The sequence below is a fragment of the Ascaphus truei genome, chromosome 5, assembly GCF_040206685.1.
Source record: "Ascaphus truei isolate aAscTru1 chromosome 5, aAscTru1.hap1, whole genome shotgun sequence".
Taxonomy (NCBI): domain Eukaryota; kingdom Metazoa; phylum Chordata; class Amphibia; order Anura; family Ascaphidae; genus Ascaphus; species Ascaphus truei.
Window position 1 is genome coordinate 272,508,693 of NC_134487.1, and position 22,193 is coordinate 272,530,885.

Here is a 22,193-nt window from a genome sequence, read left to right on the forward strand (position 1 = left end):
TATAGCACTGTTTCCAACCTCTGAAATATCTACTGTACTAATTCCCTGATTGGTTTACACACTAATTTATAGTCTCAGATTTCATAAAAGAAGCTGTGGTGCTTTTTTATATGTATTTTTATGGCACTTGAACCAGGCGGTTCCTTCCAGTCATTCCTTAGGAATCTGCTGGTGATTTTAATTTTTGGCTTCCTTACTTGGTTTGGAAATTAATGGATCCAATTATTAATAGTTATGTCATTGGAAATGAACATCCGTGCATCGCCGATGGATATTTGTTATTAATTTAGGGAGGCTTAAAAATGTAGTATCTCAAACTAAAGGGATTGTCAGAATACTGTACTAACGATATGGAAAGTAAATAAAATAAATCAAAATCTATAGCAGTGTGGCTTCTACATGCCAGATTTAGTGTATGTTATTTTTGTCTTTTAGTATGTGTCCTGCCCAGAACTGCTGGACCGACATTACAATGTGGACATGATGGGAAACGAGCCATCAATCCAGCATCCTGTCACCAAATCTGCTTCCCGGAGAGTGGTTCATGCCGTGGCAGAGCAGAATGGGGCATGTGACCCCACATCTCGGCACCACGCCCTCTCTTTGTGTCGCGAGCTGGAACCTTACAGTGCTATCATTACGGCCATTGGAGACAGCAAGACCAGCAACATCCGTCATCGCCCCATTAACTTTGAGAACGCCACGCACTATTACCTCTACAACAGGCTGATTGACTTCCTTACCAGCCGTGAGATCGTGAACAGGCAGATCTACGATATCGTACAAAGCTGTCAGCCGGGAGAGGTAGTGATCAGAGACACTCTGCACCGCCTTGGCGTGGCACAGATCAAAACCGAAACCGAGGACAGCGAGTTGGAGGAGGAAGTCATTCAGGAACAGCCAAGACCTGTGTGATGTTGCATTGAAGACTGCAATATAGCAGGCTCTAGAAGCACCATGCAAACAGATGTGAGACAATCAAGCCTTTCTACTCATTCACTGATTGAATGACCACAGATATATCTGAGATGCAGTGATAACTTTATGGAGATATTAATTGAATTCTCAAACCAGGGTCACTGGCTACTAATGATGCAAAGTGATTTCTACCTTTTGTTGGGACAGTGAAGAGTGGGTAATGAAGTTGAGCAAGCGAATCTCTCATTCCTCACATCTTAGAAACATCCACTCAGCATGAGGCAGAATGTTATATTTCTTAGTGTTATTGGTGTGCCAGCAGTTTGTACGTATGTTGTTTCAATCCGACTTCTCTCATCCAGCACTCCTTCTGCAAGCACATATCATTAATTAGTGAGATGAGAATGTATACCATCGGCTTCCAGATTCTTTTGCGCCTCTAAGTCTGACACTCCTCCAAGGTTACACAGTCCTCTACTTGCACCAACACATTTCCTACATGTACTTTCTGCAAAGAAACACTTCACTTATAGGGGCCTATGCAGAGAGCAGCGAATTTTAAAATTGGCGAATTTATTAAAAAGTAGCTTTTTTGGAGAGTTTTAATCTCCATATGCAGAAAAGTGCGAATTCTGCTATGTTTAACATGGATGCGTGTGGCGAGTTTAAATTGGCGAGATGCGCGCTTCAGAAATGTGTTAAAACAAATTCGCGCCTTTTTTTTCCCCTTTGCAATGGCCGCGAGCGGCAGTTTTTTTTGGCGAGGCAAAACGGAGACAATCGCGCCATTTTATTGACGCGAACAGCCGCTAGATGCCGTTCGCGCCTCTCTGCATACGGATATTTTTAAAACTGGCGAGATTGAGGTTCTCGCCAGCCGCGAGGCGAGTTTTACAAATAGAAAAGAAAAATTGGCGCGTTTTTCGGAACTCGCCATTTTCTGCTGCTTTCTGCGCGATTTTCTCCAAAAAATGGCGAATTTCGAAATAGCGCTGCTCTCTGCATAGGCCCCATAGTCTTTTACCACCGTTGCATACATTGACCAAAGAAGACTACTATATACTAATATCCTAAAATAAAGGTCTCTGCTGGAAAGAACTGTGAAGAATTACAATGAGGAGAAGGCGTATAACTATTCAACCTCTTCCTTGTATCTTCAATACCATTAACAATGGAGTAGCAGTTAAAGGGTCAGTTATTGTGTACTATAGGCCATCTGAAACGAAAGGCTGATGTAAGGCTAATGCATATTTGTGTAGCTCTGGATTATGCATGGAGAACTCTGGCAAGGGGGGAAGATGTGTCCCTGATAGACATGGGAAATAAACTCCCATTTCTTATGTAAATTCCAAATCCACCTTCTGTGAAGGAAAATGTACTTTATTAAAAAGAAAACAACTAAAAAAAAGACGTTTTATTGTTTGCAGAAAGAAAAAAACCCACATCTAATGTCCTCTTGTATGCACTGAATTTCTGCACGTTAACCCCTTCACTTCTGAGAGTTATGCCTACTAAGAATTAACAATTGTCTGATTAGAGTAAAAAAAAAAAAAAAGATAGATTCGCTAAACTGTGAAAGCCATTATTAATAATAGCTGTTGCACATTTACAACTATAAGTGGTCTTATAATCGTACTATGATTGGCATTGGCGCAAATAACCTTGCATGCTAGTTTGTGAGTGTGGAAGTGAAGGGGATAACGAGTCCCTTTCTTATATAGACGAGGGTGTACATTTATTTATATATTATTATTTTCTTTGTTATCTGTTGAGTGGTAATAAATTATATTTGCTATTTCCAGAAGGTGAACACGAGACTCCATGTTTTTCTTCTCCATTATAAACACTCCTCGGAGCTGTCATGTCTGTAACTTTACGTTTGCGTGGTAGATTGCTAAATGAGGTCATCCCTGCTTGTAAATAGCAGAACAATAAGCTTGACCTAAAGACACTGTTTGTTTTAGTTAAAACTCCTACATTTTTTGAAAGTTTCGCAACATCAGGGGTTCTACCTTGCGCCCAACCTCGTCAATTTAAAGTCATTTATAAATTAGAAGAGGTTTTTTTTTCATAGCCGTCCCGTGCATAATGAAGAGGCGAAGAACACACGTTTTATCGTACTTTATTAATAAAAACAGAAAGGGGTTAATGCCATGTTCATATAATCAGATAGGGCATTGTTTTTAGAAAGTTACACAGTGAGTGCTCTGCGAGACGAGCATTCCGTCAGATCATGGACAAGAAGCAAACGGTGACACTGAGTGCTCATTTGCATGTCACTACCCAGAATCCCTGGCTGCAGTGGAAGCACTGAACGCTAAAAGATAATGGCGAAAAGCAGGGTTGCAGACCTGTTTGAGATTTGACCATTTTCACAAGTGGTATTTTTTTATTTGCAGAACTTGTATCTCCTTACCACACCATTTAGTGACTTACAGGAGCTTTCCAACTTCTAAAGGCCCACCCAGTATTGTGGCTCCTTGATGCTGTTCCAAATATGTTTGTAGATTTACAGAATTGTATTATCTGCTGTATTTTGTTAGTGTCCTTGGCCCTTTTGCTGTTGAAATAGCTTGCCATCAGATAATATCACTACTAGGGGGTAATGGATGTTGTGGCATGTGTTTAGTGGGAGGTACACAATACGGTTAGGAATGTCTTTCCCACATGAGTAACAGCCTTTCCTGCCATTACTTTGTGTGAACAAATACTAAGAAAACACATGGTTAATATTTATTGTCGTGCTACGTTTACAAGCTTGTGTGAGTTTTGCCTAGTCAGAATAATAGCCCTGATGACATGTAACTTAAATTTACATCAGAACTAGAAAAACAGATGAAGTGTGAAACCTGCACATTTCAGCACACAGCAGAATGGAAGACAAAATACATTTGTTTGGGAAAAAAACTTTAGTCATTCAAGTATGTTAAAACCATTATACATTGTTCTCTACTTCTTATAGCTGCCAAGTTTTTTATTATAATAATAGCATGTTCTTGAATAGCGCTGCTAGTTTTACGTAGCACTTTATAGAGACAGTTTTCAGGCACAGGTCCCTGCCCCGTGGATTTTACAGTCTATGTTTTTGGCGCCTGAGGCACAGGGAGATAAAGTGACTTGCTCAAGGTCACAAGGAGCCAACACCGGGAATTGGACCAGGTTCCCCTGCTTCAATCTCAGTGCCAGTCGGTATCTTTACTCACTGTGTCTCCTTCTCCCTTTACTTGTTTATCAAAGAGAAGCACTACAATCACCACAGTTGGAGCACACTCAGAGGAGCATCATAAAACAGCGCAAATTACAGGGAGAGAAGTCTGCTAAAGGTAAAAATGGCAAAACAATATACACAATTCTCATAACATAAATGGTAAAAATTCATGAATTATACAACTAAACCATCATTACAATACACTTAATGTTACATTTATGATAAAATTAGAGAGTATACAGCTTAATAAATGAATTAAAGGGTATAATTACCACAATAGTTACAGAGTAATACTTGTGGTAAACATGTTGCCAAAAAACAAAAAGGGTCCGCACCCCGGCTTCAGCAGACCCACCAACTCTTCATTATTATTTGATAAGCTTATATAAACTACAGGCTATTGGAGTCAGGTGATATTCACCTTCGAAATAAAAATGGGTTATGTCCTCGTGGCCAATGAATGAAGGGAACGCTGCAGGTTAGAGTGACATGCCCATTCTTAATTTGTCTCACAATGCTGTTGTCTGTAAACATTGTGAAGAGTTCCTGAAGGAGGCACCTAGTTCTTTTTGTGTCCAAAGCCCCACAGAACAGGTAAAAAAAACAGACATAGAGAACTACATAAAAACAGAACAATCACCTGCAATTATATTATCACATAAAGAAAGTAGTCCAGTGTCCCTTCTTTCTGTTATCAAGGAAGCCTACCTTAGCATAACGTTTTCTGAAGCCCATCCAGTTGTCATTTAATGCTATATTGTTTGTTAGTCAGTGTTTTCTTATTTTGCTTTGGTAACATTGCTAATCATTTAAATACATGCTTTGACTAAGGGTGCAGACAGTGGGGGTAGGGATTATGTCTCACCACCTTTGTTGCAATGGCAGCTGATTTAAAGCCTTTTCGACATCTGCAGTGGAGGCAACATTATTACACTGGGAACTGCTCCAACAAATGTGGCAAAATGAAGCATGTTTACATACCACCCAAATGTCCCGGGTTTGTAGGGAGTTTCTCCCCTAATCTCTCTGTCCCATTAAGGGGGAGTTTTGTCCCAGGATAAAGTCAAATAAGAGATATGCACTCCTTACATAGTTTGCCACCAGGGCTGCTTACTTTGTTTGCTAGGTGCTTACAGTCACGTGCTGCTGTTGGTGCATATTCCATCCAATAAATATATGCTGTGAGACTCGTCTTGATATAATCTTTGTAAATTCTTTGTTCAAACACACATCAACGTTTTGGTGTCTCTAGAACCCCATCAGGACATACAATAGGGAATTTCACTATAGTAAGTCCAGATGAAGGTGTTCTAGACACATCGAAACATTGATGTATGTTTGAATAAAGATAATATCAAGACTGGAGTGCCACCGCATTTATTTCTTGGAGGTTTGTCCCACCCTCATACTAGACACGCGCTTAAGAGAGAACCCTGGACCACTCCTGAAGCAGATCAGAGCTTCTCCCCTGCCCCTAATCACACACTTCCCTCACTTCCCTGCCATCCCCAGCAATCCAGTCACTGACTCTCCTGGCAATTCCGTCCTGAACTCCACTGGCCCCCAATCAATCCAGTTCCAAACTCCCCATAAGCTACAATCCAGTCCTTGACTGCCCTGCAGAGTTGTTTTTTTGTGTCCCTCTGAATTATTGGACTTTTCAGAGGTATGTATTTATGCAGAAAAACTGCATACTTAGTCAGTAGTACAATGTTTGTCAGTAAAGAAACTTAAAATGTTATTACATCAGTAGTACCTTAAGTTGTCAACTGAAGTCTAGCAGGTTGCAAAGAGAAAAAGCTGAAGAGTAAACCTCCCTTTTCAGTGGTATGACTTTAATGCTACCTCATATTTACACCCCTCAGTAATACAGTGCAGACAGCGTGTATATATATCTTCATTAGCTTAAGATGCCCCGATCCAACCTTTGTTGTTGGAAGTCTTCCCAGAACCATCCCAACCTATATATATGTATAGTAGATATTGCAGAATACATGCACCATGGATTTGGATCACACTCAAGGGAGGTGGGATAGAGCTTCACGGCTAACAAAACTGGTAATTGTTTCCCTTAATAAGGGGCTTCTGGACGTCACACTTGGTGTCCCCACATTCCTGGTCTTGCTGTGCCTGGGCGATATTGGTGTATTCCTTAAATAAAGAGGAAGAGAGACTATTTGAACGAATTACATCTTGCACATTCAAAAGTACTTCTATGTACCACATGATGTTGATTAAATCATAGGCATGCTACTGTTTTGTGTGCTTATAGGGCAACATGGCAATGGAGAGAAAGTAACAAAAGGCTTTATAAGGTATTGTTCTACTACATATTTTTGGTACCCCCCCCCCCCCAAAGAATTTAATTGCCATGTCAAAAACAAGAAGCTGATTCCTGTTTCATTTAAATGTAGGCAAAGCTTTGAAAAGTTTTGCAGCGATACAAAATAAAAGCAATAAAGAACCAGCAAATTGTGAATTCTCTTGACTTTGTTTCGTCCACCACAATAAAAAAATATACTCCCCAGCACCAACCCACTTCTGCACCTCCTCCTGCATGGAAACACCTTGACCAGATTTATGTGGGTGTCTATTCTTAATCAATCACTCAAAAACAGATTAAGACGTAGTTACGAAACATATTGCTTAATTTATTTTAGCTTCTACTATTTATAAAGAAATAGCCACACTATCCATTCTAAATGATCTTTCAAGTGGTATGTCTGATTTGTATGCAGATTCAACACTTAAATTCCTATTAGGAACACCTCTTTCTGTTTTTGTTGGCAAAAATTCTCTGTTTATGTTGTTTCAATAAATAGCCCTATTTCTTGTGATGTTCTTTTACTGGAGTCTGGAAACCATTTATTAATTTTATGTTATAGTTTTTTTTTTATCATCACTGGATAGTTGTTAGTTTATGATTAAATACATAATTATTTTGAAAACCTATTTCTGGTAGCTCTGCGTTCTGTATTCTTAAATGGTTGAATTTGTTCAAGGTACGTCTAGTGATTCCTCTACCATACGTGATGCATTCTGATCATCCCCAATAAGCAGCATGGAACCTCCTGGTTTTTAGTTCAGAGCCATTGACAGTATAAGTCATGGGGGACTCTCGACGAAGAAAGATATAAGTCTAGTATGATTCTCCGCAATTTTTTCAAATATATTAGGTTTCTTTCAGTTGACAATGATTGTTAAACCAGGCAGGATTACACCGTTTCATAATTCACATGCTGACACGTGGGGCAAAATAATGATGTTTTACATTGAGGAATTGTAATGGCTAAAAACCGAGAGTTAATAGAATGGATTGGAATGGCGTCTCTTCTGTGTTCATGGCCTCACCTGCTCTTTGATGAGACTCATTTGTTTGACGATGAGGCAGCCGATCTCGCTGAAGGTTGGGCGCAGGGTGGGCTCCAAGTCCCAGCATGCCTTCATGATGCGATATCTAAAATGGGAGAGACCTTTAATTTGCTTGCAGGCAAGTCATCAGAAGTGCTTATTGAGACTAATTCACAACCCAGGCCGTGAATTCACCTGGTGATTAACTCATGCAAATGCAACTAATTTCTACCCAACTTTACACTGCTAAAACTTCCATGCTACCATTTAACCTACTTTGGGAGAGAGAGAGATCCCTCCCCGGAAGTTGGTATTTTCCTTTGAAGAAATCATTCTGATGACCACAATGAAATAGAAGGCAGAACTAGTGCCAGTGTGGTACTATGGTAGACATACTGTACTGTAGTAAGAGTCTGTATTTTCGCTAACAAGATGAGAAGAAAGTAGCAGAGCACAACCAGGGATATCCAAAAAAGATAATTAGGAGGAAAGTGCGGTTTCCATAAAATAATTATTTATTGGTCATGGCGCATGCCCACACCTGACGCGAACACGATGCACGCAGGCGCCCCCACGCTCAGAACCTAAACTCCCAGGTGCCGTGTGTAAACACAGCAATGTGTGAGAGCGACTGGAGTACGCGCTTGCGCAATAACAGCCCATACTGCTCACAACCCATGGGTCACTCCCCCGCTCTCCTGGCATCCTTCATTGTTTGTACAGCCTGGATGGATTAGGATTGGTAAAGTACCTTATTTATTTACCTATAAATATAGTGGTGATGACAAGATATGTATACTTTGAGAAAGCGCTCTGTGTAGTGTGAAACGCGTTGGAAGGGCAATGCTTTGCGATTTTTTTGATATCCCTTGTTGTGCTCTGCTACTTTCTTCTCATCTTGTATCCTGTATCACATTGACGGAGGCACACCTAGACTGCCTGTAATCTGGATCAACATGGACGTTGCAGCAGACTTGTGAGTTTTTTTGGGAGATCATATTGCATTGGTTTCTGGATAGATTGTGTACCTCATTTTGATGGTTTACCAACCAGGATACCACACTTACTGTAGTACCTACCCTCATTTCAAGATATGTAATCCAAGCTTCGCCATATGTATATCCACTTATATTGTTCTATATATGGTCCCTAGCACCACGCATCTCTGATTTGTATTGTATTTTCATTTATAAGACAGGGTAGGGAGCACAGTAGTTTCGCTGGATATAGATTCTGCATTTGCACCTGCTCTCTAGGGTGAAGAAGTAGCTTTTGATGGGGTAAACCCAATTAGAATCACAGTGTTAGCTCCTTGTAATGTGGGCGAGTAACTTTGGGCCATATATACTAATAAAGAAGTACTACTCCATATGACACCTTCCATGCTGGAAGGCACCTCATAACCTGATTCATTCAATAGGCACGGGGTGCGCAAACTATTTGAGCTGCGCCCCCTCTGATGGCTACCCCCCATGCTCGCGCCCCCCTTACCTCTTTTGTCGGCGTCAGATGACGCGGCGGGGTCACGTGACCCCACAGCATCATTTGTCGCCATGGCAACGGGCGTCAAACGACCCTGCAGCATTATTTGATGCCGCGTTGCCATGGCGACGCATCACACCAAGCCTCTGAATCCCTGTAGGTGACGTTGCAGAGGCATCGTGCGATCCCGCTGCATTTAATTTAAATGCCTTGGGGGAGAGTGCGGGGCCTCTGCAACCACCCGCCCCCCCAGAAATATCTTGCGCATCCGCAGAAATATCTCGCACCGCTGCAATAGACCATAAAGGCCATATTTACTAAGCTTTGTTACCCTCCACATTCGATCCTGGAAGACACTTTGCAGCTCATTAATTTGAATGGGCTGTATAGGGCCTTATGCTGAAAGGTGTCTTATGAAGTAACACTATTTAGGAACTATAACCCGTTATCTTCCTGTGCATCACGCATTAAAAATAAATATATATCATATTATTAATATATCTGTGCATGGAAAAAGGTTCCTAGTGCTTTTTAAATAGACTTTCTTCGTCCCCCGCAACTTAACTTGATCACCCTTTAGTTTTGGGGGAGGGGGCTTCAATCCATCACAATGGGTTATATACCTATCTTGGTAATGTTCCATACTTACATTTCCAAAGGTGCAAAGTCTGGACAGTCCATCTTGTACCCTTCCTTCACCAGCTTGTAAAACTTTCGGTTTACAAGAATTCCAGGATAAGGGCTTCTGCCTAGAAAAATGAAATTATACAGAAACTTAGCCTTTGATGGCAGATAAGAATTGGCCAATCTGGTCTGGTCATTTTCTGACCTGTTGTATAATCTCAGACCCTAATTGATCCTCTTCTGCTTTCTCTTACATGCTATTTTAAAGAATCCTTCATGTAATTGCACATCTTGTTGCTATTATAATTGCCACTGACCCTCGGTCAAGGAACTGTAACCCACGTGACGTAGCCACACACAGTACACCGATGTAAACTCCTTAAGAGCCGAGCAGGGAGGGTTCCACCCCGGGACTTAATCCCTGGTTTTGTATCTATTGTATGCCACCTTTAAGTGCAATGAGGTCCTAGCGCATGTTAGGTTTCCCAATATCCCTATTTAATCCTTGGCTTCCATCTTTTACACCAGGGGTGCACAAACTTTTTCCCCTGCACGCCCCCCCCCCCTCTTTACATTGTCTCGAGCGTTCTGACGTCATGAGTCATTGCTATGGCAACACGGCGTAATTTCACACGCGTTGCCATGGCAAACGCGACGCCAGAAGCCGCAGGAGACAAAGTGAGGGAATTTGCAGAAGTTTTGCGCGCGATCCCCAGCATTTAATTGAAATGCTTTGTGGAGGATCGCGGGGCCTCTGTAAAGAAGCCACCCCAGAAAATTTCGCGGCCCCCCCAGTTTGCACACCCCTATTTTACACTCCAGTTTTTAAAAAAACACACCATTAAAAAAAGCCAGTCTTTTCTACTTTATAGGTACATAAACATGATCTCATGTTCCTGTAGGGAGTGGTGAAGGTTCTTCACTGGTTTTGCCAAGGTTGGTGTTTGCAGCCTGTAGAATTGATTTAGATGTAAGGTTTCTATTATAGATATGAAGCATCAAAAATAAATCTCCTCTTGCACCTGACCCGTGGGTGGCCCTTAAGGACTGGAGTTGGCCATCCTTGTGCTTGGCTGTTTTTTATCTAATGGAAAAGATTGTGCTACTGAAATACGTGTTTTGAACTTTACCCTCGTATGGTTCATGATATAAGGAGGAAGTAAGGTGCTATGTATCTAACCCTATTGATGCATGAGTCATTTTTAGTATATATATATTTATGTATCAAGATCTTAGTAGGCAATTAAAGCAGCTTAAAAAAATCAAAAATATATATTTTGTTTTAATATATGCAGCATTTGATTACCTTTATTGAAAACTAATTACCTAAGCTGCCAATCGATTTGCTCTCCCCTGATGGATCAGCAAAATCCTGATTCCCAGGGTTCACTAAATGGCTGCCTTTCAGTTGCAAATCAATCCTTCAGTCAGTGTAACTCAGCAGCTGCAATATATCCTTATATTACCAAGGTAACATTATCTATTGTTAGGCCGAGTCCACGGTCCCTGCTGGCGTGCTGAGGCGCGCTGAGGCGCAGGGAAAGTGGGTGCTTTCCCTGGCCTTGCGGTTGCTTACCGCAAGCGCTCTCAGCAGCCGTCAGGGGGCGGTCAGGGGGCGGTCCGGGGGCGGTCGCGTCACTGGCCGGGGGCGGGCCAGTGACGTCACGGAGCTGGTTCGCCCTCATTGGGCGAACCGCTCACGTGACCGGCCTGTCTCGCCGGCAAGCGGGGGAATTTTAAATTCCCCCAAGACCTGCGCTTCCGCAAGCGCGCGTAAGCGCAGGTGAGCCCCTACTAAAGCCGCTCTAATTGCGGCTGTAGGGGCTCAGTGCTGAGCGGGAGCGCGCCTCAGCGCGCTTCCGCCAGCAAGCAAGTAACATGGCCGAGGCCTTACAGTTTGCAGCTCAAACTGCTGGTAATATTGGCAACAAATGATCACAAACAGGAAAGTGTTGCAAAGATCTTGCACTGCTGGGAAGGTGGGCTAAAACCTAATATAGAAAGCAAAGTATGCTCAGTAGATTTAATGCCATTTTTTATGAGTTTTAGAGTTGAATTTTAAACACGTAGGATATTGTTTTGAATATCTCCTTTAAGGAAGTTCTTACAAGCAGTGCCAGGAGGAATTCAGACGGGAAATACGTAACCTATTAAATACATTTTTTTCAAATGTACACAACCAGACACAAAACAACTTATGGTGACTTTTTAAAATGTGACAACCCCTCCCACCATACAGTGTACAGCAAACAAAAATACCACTTGTGAGCACATTCACACCGCTTTATCTCAGACTCTCTTGGAGATGATAACCACGAGAAGGCCCCGGTGACAGGCGAACCTGTCTGAGACGTGAATGTCAAGTGGTATTTTTATTAGCTTGAAATGTATGAAACTTGAAACCATCTCCATATATGTGAAGCAGATACTAGAGGGCAGTAAAGGCCCACATGGTGATAATGAGAGGGAGCTTCACACAGAGCCCATACGCTGTGCTATGGCAGTGTTCCCTGTGCTTACCGAGTGAAAAGATCTCCCACAGAAGGATGCCATAGGACCACACATCACTCTGCGCTGTGTAAACGCACTCAAAAATGCTTTCTGGGGCCATCCACTTCACTGGAAGTCGAGCCTAGAATCAGAAGCACATAAAACGCTTTCAAATGACCCGATTTCACAGGATTACAGATTTGCATATCGCAGCAGCTCCTGTTTAGGAGACCGCCTCCCAGTTATGAATTAACGTTGGTGTATATTTCAATTGTTTCGTTTTCTATGGCCGGTGATGCCTCCCAATGATAACTGTTTAGCTACTGACCAGCAAATAGAAATACCCCTTGCGAGCACATTCACATCTCAGACAGGCACACTAACCCTGCCTTATCCCATTATCTCTTAGCATACAATGCTTGCATTGCAGCCAGGGATGCTGGGTAATGACATGCAAATGAGCACACACATGGTGTCCTTTTTTTTCTTCTTATCCATTTTAAGATGGACCCCTATAAGCCTATGCCTGCTGCATTACACAGCTTTTTCAGCATAGCCTGGGTTACAGAAGTGCAGAGTCAGCAAACCTCCTCATAGACAGCTATTTCGACCCAAACTATGGTGTCTCTTAAATAAATTATAATAGCCATTAGGGATCATTAGTGATCTTTCAAGCGACCGCTAGGAGCCACTTTCATTTGAAAGTCAAAAAATAAGAGCGTATCCAACTTTGGTTAAATGCCTTCCATATCAATTATTCAGAGCTAACTGGGTTACTCAGGTATCCTTGTTACAAGAAGATTTTATTTATATGTATTAAGGGTAGAAAAGGTCACATCATGCGGAGATAAAAAAAAAAAAAAAAAAAATATTTAACCAGTTTTCCTCCCCATCTGCAAGTATATGGTGTTTTATATTGCATATAATTTGCCTACTATTCACTATTAAGATTCTGCAGGCAAGTGGCTATGGCGGAGGGTGAGGGAACGTCAAGAGGTTGAAACATGAATCTATGAGTTTCTTGACACTTTAGAGCAGGGGGGCTCAACTCCAGTCCTCAAGACCCCCCAACAGGTCAGGTTGTCAGGATATCCCAGCTTCAGCACAGGTGGCTCAGTCAAAGACTGAGCCACCTGTGCTGAAGCTGGGATATCCTGAAAATCTGACCTATTAGGGGGGGGCACCCCTGCTATAGTTTGCTAATTACTAGATGACGCAGCATGAAAACCCATGGTTGACAGCAGAAACACGCCAGCTCGGCAGCTTTCACCATGAGCGAGTATAGGAATCGAAAGTGAAGGCTTCGAATGATTAGAAGGCAGGTGCTCGCATGTGTTTCTCAATATGTCACTCTTGTCAAACTGAAAATAATTAATATGTTCAGTATTGCTCCCATAGCACAACGTCAGCTCCTGCACTAGTGGGAAAAGTAGCTTCGGCTCCTGAATTATGAACACAACAAACAGCAAGGATTGACGAAGAAAAATAATTACAGAATGAAACTGCCTCTTCTTAATAAACTGATATTTGTGATTATTATAGTGGAGCATAAACAACACAATGGAAAATGTATAGTTTTCCCCATTATTCGACCATATCATTCAACCTCATGAGTTATACTGTACTGTGTCTCTGTAGGGAAAACACATTTTACTTACATTGCCCTTAACAACATAATTGGAATCATTCTCAATGTCTCTGGCAAGACCGAAGTCGCAGATCTTGGCAATGCGTCCCTGGGTCACCAGTACATTCCTCGCTGCAACGTCACGGTGAAGACACTACGCGCAAAGGAATACAATATCAGCAAACAGGATAAGCAGCCTACCTACTCCGAGTTTGTTTCCACTCCACCATTGCGAATAGCTCCAAAACTAATATCTTGGCCTTCAAATGCTGCACTATCGCAGGTGAATTAGCGTTGTAATTTTCAAACACATCAAGAACACCTGTGAGGTTTCAAAAGTTCTGTACACTACAATTCCATCTATAATAAACTCTCAAGTTGGTCCGTCATAAAAGGTTCTCACAACCTACAATAAATGTTCACTTATTGGAGGTCCAATGCGGCTACAAGAACTGTAAATTAAATGATCCAAGTGTTGAAATTCAGAGTGAACAACATCTTATGTGTTCCATCCCATGTTCCAGGGTGAACATCCATGCCGCCAAACTTGATCATGATTCTCCAAGAGGCCTGGGAAGCAGCAGAGGGCCCCACTAATAATGATGAGAAGCATTTTTGAAATTTTTTTTGCAGGTTCGACCATTGAATGGAACATGATATTTAAGTATGGTCTCCTGTATGCTTTTCTGCGAACAATTTAAGAAGAGATGGTCCTTAAATGTGTACACTCCACACATTTTTCATACATTTATATGTTCAAATGTTTATCTTGCATGTATTGTAATTTTCTAAACCAGAAGAAAAAAAAAACTCTTCAGTTGAAATCCATGAGTACTAAACTCCCTAAACCAGGGGTGGCCCACTCCAGTCCTCAAGGGCCACCAGCAGGTCAGGATTTCAGGATATACCTGCTACAGCACAGGTAGTGTAGTCATTATAACTTAGCCGCTGATTGAGCCACCTCTGCTGCAGCTGGGATATGCTGAAAACTTGGACCTGCTGGTAGCCCTTCAGGACTGGAGTTGGCAACCCCTGGTTTAAACATTGTAATGTGGCTCCTGATGTACAGGTTGGCTAATCATTACGTGAATCACTCCTCCTCTGCTCATTCTCTGAAAACGTAGGCTTGTTAATGTGTTAATGTGGGTGAAAAGCTCAACGTCGCTCACACTCTTGGTTTCCAGAAAGGACATTCCCTGGGCTACTTGGATGGAAAAATTCAGTAGGTCACAAAGGTCCAAGGACAAACAATCCTCTGTGTCTTGTTCCTCACTGGGGGAGTTACCTGGAAAACATCAAAGTTCCCAAGAATTACACAGCAAGTCATACAATATAGTAATATAATCATTCATTATAAGTGGCTTACTCTGTGCTCACTGGTGGCTATTCTGTATGTACTGTATGTGCGACAGTGCTGATTGTGGAACACATCACACAGAAATTCACATTGACTTCAGTTCAGAACGATTGCAATTTAATGAATAACCCCCACAGAGTCTGTCTCTTGCATAATAACTAATAATGTGTGAAACATACAGTAGGACATTGGCAGAATAGGAAGACCCCGTGTGGCTACAACTGTAGTATCTCCCGGCAAGGTTATCTAGATGTTACACTGATTACATTCAAATAAAACCTATAATGCTCTTCCCTCTCTGTACAGTATGTGGCTGCATACTTACCCTGAATTAAAGAGTTGGAAGAGACGGGTCTCATTTCAATGTAATTGTCCATGCACTGGCTTGAAAATCCACTGTCACTGAAAGGACAAACGATCACTTTGCAGCTTTTTAACCTTTGCTATCAAGATCATTCGCCTTCAAAGTGCTGACAGTCTATGCATTTTTGAAAATGCCACCAACTCTTATGTTAACCACCTGTGTGCTGTAAAAAGTTTGATAGATGTTCTGCATAGAGTATGGGAAGGGGATATTGTGTCTACATGGTCAGTTGGTGCTGTGCACATTCTAGCAATTGTTCCTAACATTCTAAGTGTTGTTCAATACATTTACATTTAGATTATTGTAGGCTGTGGCAATATTGACACTTTTCTATTGCAGATGAATTTATTCATGAAGACAACTTGCAGCCAATCATCGACCCAGCTATTTAGTGCACAATTAACCGGTTTCGCTAAACTGGCTTAGCAATGCGGATGGAGGAAAACGAACGTAAAATCCTATTCCCATGGCACATTTACCTTCTTATGTACTTCTGATCCATGGCCATATTTTTGTAATCACTAGAGGTGAATAGGTCATTCATGGCCTCTGCTTTCTTTCTGAGGAAGTTCAACAGGTCTCCATACCGACAATACTCTGTGATTACCAGGATTGGGCCTAGCAGACAGACAGAAACCATGTATACATCACAATTAGCTTTACATCCTTAGTATGGAATATATAGAGAAATGATTGTCCTAGAGATGAAATTGAAAATCTCAACATAACTAATGCACACGGCATGATTATCTGATGCAGCAGTAAATCTGTATCAAAGCCTTTCACAATAAACCGTGGAACATTTTATAAAGCCTACAATCTCAGCATAAGGTCGCGCTTATAGTGCCGGTGGCGGCGACGCGACCGATGACGTCGCGAAAATTGCATTTCAAATTTAGGCGACGTTGCTGGCTACAAGGCCAGAGACGTCATAAAGGGGGAAGGCAGAGGCACGGAGAAGCTCCTGATTGGCCGCAAGGTGAGACCGTCGCCGGAAAAAATCAAATAACAGTGACTATCAGATTTTTGGAAGCGCTGTTGCTCCGTCGCTTGGTCGCCGTCACGTGCACTATAAGCGCCGACGACGGTGACAATGAATTTGTTTTGACGCGACGGTTGCGTCGCCGGCACTATAAGCGGAGCCTTAGAAGTGTTAACATTTGGGAGGCACAGTGGAAGAAAAGTTGCAGGTAAAAGTTTGATTAAATAATTGGTGCACCATTTTTAATGAAGCAATGAGCAGATGTGCACTCAAACCTTCATAGGTCATTAGATTATGATTTATTGTCTCAGCCTCTTCCAATCTCACCTCCATGAGTGCAAGCTCCCAGCAGGTTGACGATGTTCTGGTGGTTGCCCAAATGACTCAAAATCTTCAGTTCTGACATTAGAGCCTCCATCTCATCTTTGTGGGCCCTGGCTACGAAGAGGCAAACATGGATCAGTTACTACTACAGGTGGGAGTAGGTGTTAGCTCTTAATACCTGCTACCTCTATGGTGGTCTATCTATCAAGAAAGTTGTCTGCGATGATGCATTTGCATCCAACACATTACCATTTTTTTTCTGTCTGAAATGCAACATATTTATGAAGTATATTCATACTATTGTTGAATTTGGCACATGCTGTACTGTGTATTTTCCTGGCCCCCTGTACATTATGCTGTGAAGCAACGGTCCTCTAAATCAGTGTTTTTCAACCAGGGTTCCTAGGAACCTTGGGTTCCCCGGGCATCCCTAAAGGGTTCCCTGCAATTTTCTGGTCATTTGAAAATTGTACCAAATACAGAAGAATGTACAATGTATCTGATTCAGAGTTGCTACTAGAGATGGTTGGGGTTCCTCAGAATTTTCCCTTAGGGTTACTGAACCAAAAAAAGTTGGAAACCACTGCTCTAAGTCCATGAAGATTCCAGCTTCATTCAAATACGTGTGTGTGTGTGTCACACTGCCCCCTCACAGATTCCTCTCCAACATCACTGTGATGGACATAAGAGCCAATAATAATGCCTGTGGAAGAGGAGGGACTATGAGGGAGAGGGATGTAGGTATCTACGGTTTGAAGTAGTATGTGTATTATTAGCGCACCCATCTTGCACTCCAGGTGTTTTCACCAGTGCAATTTCTTTTTCTATATGAGGGAGAGGAGCCTTTAAAGCTGCAGACCAAGCAATATCCTACATGTGTTTTTCTTAATAAATCAGTTCTGTACTATGAGAAAATAGTTGTAACAATTAAAAAAAAACAAAAAAAACCTCAACTCTGAATTAAATTTTTTATGTATTATAATGTAACAAGCATTTTTTATTTCTATAGCAACCATTTACAAAGTCACATCCCCTTCCTCTTCTGAAACAGGCTCTGGAACACCCCTTTTTGAGCCATGCCCTCTCTAGCAGTGCACCAATTATATCTAGTGACTGCCTGGTCACATGATCTTCCCCACAGAACTTTGCATCTTTGGTCCTCTTCTGCTGCGCTGACTTCCATTTAGTGAACCCCCGAGCTGAATCTTCGCCGATCGTTTACAGGAGAATGGACTGACTGGCAACTTAGCTAATTACCTATCATTGTGTGGATTGTATTGATGCACATATTAAAGGGGGGAAAAAATAGAAAAAAGACCTGCAGCTTGGATGGTTGCTTTAAGAAAAGGGAAGGCAGCCATGTTAGGACCGATCGCTGCAAACCTGAGCACAACAGGTTCATTCGAAGTCTGCAGAGAGAGTGCACATGTGCACATGGTGACAGGAGCTGAGAGCTACAGTTCCAGAGTGGAAAACAGATCACACGACACTGGAGGGGACTAAACGGCCATAATGACACAGTTGTACCGAAGCACCTTTTTGAAGAACCAGCCTGCAACAGGTTCAGTAGAACAAGAGCTCCCACGGTGTGGCACCATCATAAGCCAACATACCCAAGATTGGGTGGCTGCTACGCCACTGACACTGACTCCCACCCACGCAGCGCTATTTGGGGATTGTGTTGTACAGTATATGTGTATAGTGTGTAGTGATCCTCCGCTGAGGATCACAAGGTGTCTGATTTTAATAAGTGAATTGTAAACTCATTGAATTACCCATACTGTGTTTGTATTACTCCTGCCGTCTGACCGTAGGCCACATGTTCCCCAGTAAGGAACAAGGGACTTAGGCACCAGCCTCAGTGATGGTTGCAAGTCTGAGAGCTAAAAGTAAGGGGGTTACAGCACATTGACCACGGGTCGGAGAGAAGTAACTTACGTTTCAGCATTTTCACAGCAACCTTGAGGGCCGAGTCATCTTTCCCCATGCCAAAAGCAGTTGCTTCTATCACCTTCCCAAAGGCGCCTGCTCCTAGAATCTTTCCTGCACAGGAAGAGGTACACGTTAACGTTCATTGGTTTGTTGTTCAAAACAAACTAAGACGACCCAGATCCACAAAAGGGGACTAAGCTTTAGTACGTCTTTACTCCTATTCATATGACTGGGAGTCATGGTGTGCTCAAGCCTGTGCCCCCTTTGTGGATCTGAGCCCAAGTGTTTATTTGTGATTGTTCGTGCGAAGAGAAACATAAGCAATATTCTGTGACATTGTGAAAGCGTCAGGAAGTTAGAAAACACGACTTTAACATATGCTAGGAAAACAGTTTATGGTCTGTGCAACTTCGTGATCAAAACAGGAACTTTTTTAATTGTGTGATACATAAGAGCATAAAAAGGATAAAGGTCTATTTAACCTCTTCATTACCAGGTGGAGGGTTACTAACAGGACCATGCAAAATTGGTTTTGTGCGTTTTTTTGTAGGTATTTTTGTGTTGGTAGAGTACCCTTTGAATTATATACATCACAAGACACTCATCAATACCACACCTGTAAAGAGAGATACCCCACCTGAGAGATACCTGTAAACACACCTGAGATACCTAAAAAAAATGAGCTATTTCGAATATGCAACAAGGATTATTTCTCAGGTATCTCCGGTATCTCTCTGTGTTTCGGAAGTTATATGTCAAATTGGGTACACTTTCGCACATTTCTAGTTACCAATATAATGTACCATAAGCACCAACTATGGAATTAGAATCGCCTACCAAAATGAAGGTTGGTCCTAGGGAACTCCCATTTCTCATTGTATGGCAGCTGAGTTGGGTCAATACAAGTGTAGTGATTCCCGTCAGAGACTTGTACGATCTGCCAGCGGGGTTCAAATTTGAGTTTCTGGAATGGAACAACAAAAAAAAGTGAGAGCTTCTATAATATGCAGCAGTGAATACAACTGAAAAGTTCCTGAAGCTCTAACAAGGTGTGTTTGGTGACTGGACTTAAGGTCATGCAGAGTGAACCACTACTGCAAGGTAAAAGAACATAGTTCAGTGATAGTGCTCTAATGACCTTAGATGTACAACATATAATCATTCAGTGATTTCTTGATTGAAGAAGGATAATAGGCTGGGTTAATGGTATATAGGTGAGTGAGTGAGGTATATAGGTGGGCGTATAACTAAGACCTATGTATAATGTCCTGGTGAGTGTTGGATAATGGAGATATATGAGCCCCACCCCCTCACTCCCAATAAGGACTAGGTCTGAAAAAACGCCTATGCACACCAATGATATACCTCAAAGTACAGTGGTAAAGTACAGTGACTCACGTGAACCATGCCCGTAATGCCTTCCGAAATGCGTGCTTCTGCGGAGTTGAGTAGAAGGTCAGGTAGCCACGGATGCAGAGATGCAGAGCACAGCAGAGAAACAGGACTCCATGGGACAGCAGCGGTATCGTAAAAAAGATACTTTATTCACACATCATGGTGCAGACAGGGATGGGTGCAAAAAACCTCCGTCTCTTACGCGTTTCACGCCTGTGCGGCGCTTCGTCAGAGAGTACAGGTAGGTATGCCTCATTCCTCCTCTTATAGGGATGCCAATTAGCTACATTTGCAGTCAGCCGTGGTGATCGAAACCGGAAGTGACGCGGCCGTGTTACTAAACCGGAAGTGACGTTGCGCAACTATGCGCAAGACAGTCTTTAGTTACGAGCTGTCTCCGTGGTTGTAGTAATAAATACGTCATCTCAATACTGGAGACAACAAGTGGGAGGGCCAATTGTCAAGATTTAAATGTGCCGTCATGATCGAAAAAAACGGAAGTGACGCGGCCGTGCTTCTAAACCGGAAGTGACGTGTCGCATCTATGCGCGAGACAGTCTTTGTTTACAAGCTGTCTGGGTAGTCATGACACCACACACGTCATCTCAATACCGGAGATGATAGGATGGAGGGAAAGGATTAGTATGTGAGGGGGAATGTGGCACAAATACCTTGCTAAACAGTCATTTAAGCTAAGTAAAGCAAGGTATATTAAAAACAATTGTGTATATATAATAACCTATCAGAGGACATCTAGAGAGCCATATTGCCTATATAGACATGTCAATTCATAAACATACTAAATGTATATGTAATGGATCAATTAGTAGAACAAGACCAAGGACACAAGATATACTAATCAAATAAAGAAATATGTATACACAACAACAGGACTATGGAAACCATTTTTTAGAGAGAATATCAATTTACAATCTTGATTAGATAACTAAATAAAGAAATACATAGATCTTATAATATGATAATAAGATCTTATAATATGTATATATAGTTTTTATAATTATTGTAAGAAATGTTTCAACTCCCAATCAGTATTTATACCCCCGGGTGATAATGACCCGACAAACTTAGGAGTATTCGATACAACAGTAATTAGATCTTTATCTAACTGAGGACATCTAGAGAGCCATATTGCCTATATAGACATGGGTTTTTGGGAAAATATTCACATTTTTGGTGTCACTAATCCATTCCGTAATAATATTATTTTCTATCGTCGATACATTGACGACCTCATTCTGATATGGAGGGGAGATTACTCTACACTGGGAATTTATTGACTATCTCAATAACAATACTTTTAATTTAAAATTTACTTCATTAATACACCTCAATCATATTAATTTTCTGGACATTAATTTATTTGTGGATACTGACTGTAAAATTCAGACAAACCTGTTCCGTAAACCTAATGCCCGCAATTCCCTCCTTAGGGCCAATAGTAGTCATCCAAAACCGCTATTACGTGGTATTCCAATTGGACAATATCTCAGACTAAGAAGGATTTGTTCTACAGAAGAATCCTTCTTGGAAGAATCTGAGATATTAAACGATAGATTTAGAAACAGAGGTTACTCTGAATCTGATATTCAATCTGCTTTTAAAAAAGCCTTAAGTACAGAACGAGAAGAACTACTAAATACCTCTCTATGCAAAAATAAGTCCAAAAATAGGAATCCAAGAGATCAAGTCTCAGAAACACCACTTTTCATTACTACGTACAGTAATCAGGCAAATCATATCAAACAAATTATAGAAAAGCATTGGAGGATTTTACAGTTAGATAAAGATCTAATTACTGTTGTATCGAATACTCCTAAGTTTGTCGGGTCATTATCACCCGGGGGTATAAATACTGATTGGGAGTTGAAACATTTCTTACAATAATTATAAAAACTATATATACATATTATAAGATCTATGTATTTCTTTATTTAGTTATCTAATCAAGATTGTAAATTGATATTCTCTCTAAAAAATGGTTTCCATAGTCCTGTTGTTGTGTATACATATTTCTTTATTTGATTAGTATATCTTGTGTCCTTGGTCTTGTTCTACTAATTGATCCATTACATATACATTTAGTATGTTTATGAATTGACATGTCTATATAGGCAATAT

At 41.4% G+C, this 22,193-nt stretch overlaps 2 protein-coding genes across 4 annotated transcripts in view; one reads left to right on the forward strand and one right to left on the reverse strand.

Annotated features, from left to right (window-relative positions):
* Positions 1–3,810, forward strand: part of HMGXB3 (HMG-box containing 3) — a 77,408-nt gene extending 73,598 nt beyond the window's left edge. For all 3 annotated transcript variants that reach the window (XM_075602062.1, XM_075602065.1, XM_075602063.1), the window contains exon 20: positions 436–3,810. In XM_075602062.1, the coding sequence (XP_075458177.1) occupies positions 436–915 (480 nt within the window). In that variant the 3' untranslated portion in view covers positions 916–3,810. The remainder of the gene's footprint in view (positions 1–435) is intronic.
* Positions 3,025–22,193, reverse strand: part of CSF1R (colony stimulating factor 1 receptor) — a 61,132-nt gene continuing 41,963 nt past the window's right edge. The window contains exons 11-21 of the mRNA XM_075602066.1: positions 19,497–19,623; positions 18,666–18,770; positions 16,731–16,841; positions 15,901–16,039; positions 15,383–15,459; positions 14,870–14,985; positions 13,732–13,854; positions 12,104–12,215; positions 9,609–9,708; positions 7,478–7,583; positions 3,025–6,277 (exon numbers count right to left, since the gene is read on the reverse strand). Of these exons, the coding sequence (XP_075458181.1) occupies positions 6,173–6,277; positions 7,478–7,583; positions 9,609–9,708; positions 12,104–12,215; positions 13,732–13,854; positions 14,870–14,985; positions 15,383–15,459; positions 15,901–16,039; positions 16,731–16,841; positions 18,666–18,770; positions 19,497–19,623 (1,221 nt within the window). The 3' untranslated portion in view covers positions 3,025–6,172. The remainder of the gene's footprint in view (positions 6,278–7,477; positions 7,584–9,608; positions 9,709–12,103; positions 12,216–13,731; positions 13,855–14,869; positions 14,986–15,382; positions 15,460–15,900; positions 16,040–16,730; positions 16,842–18,665; positions 18,771–19,496; positions 19,624–22,193) is intronic.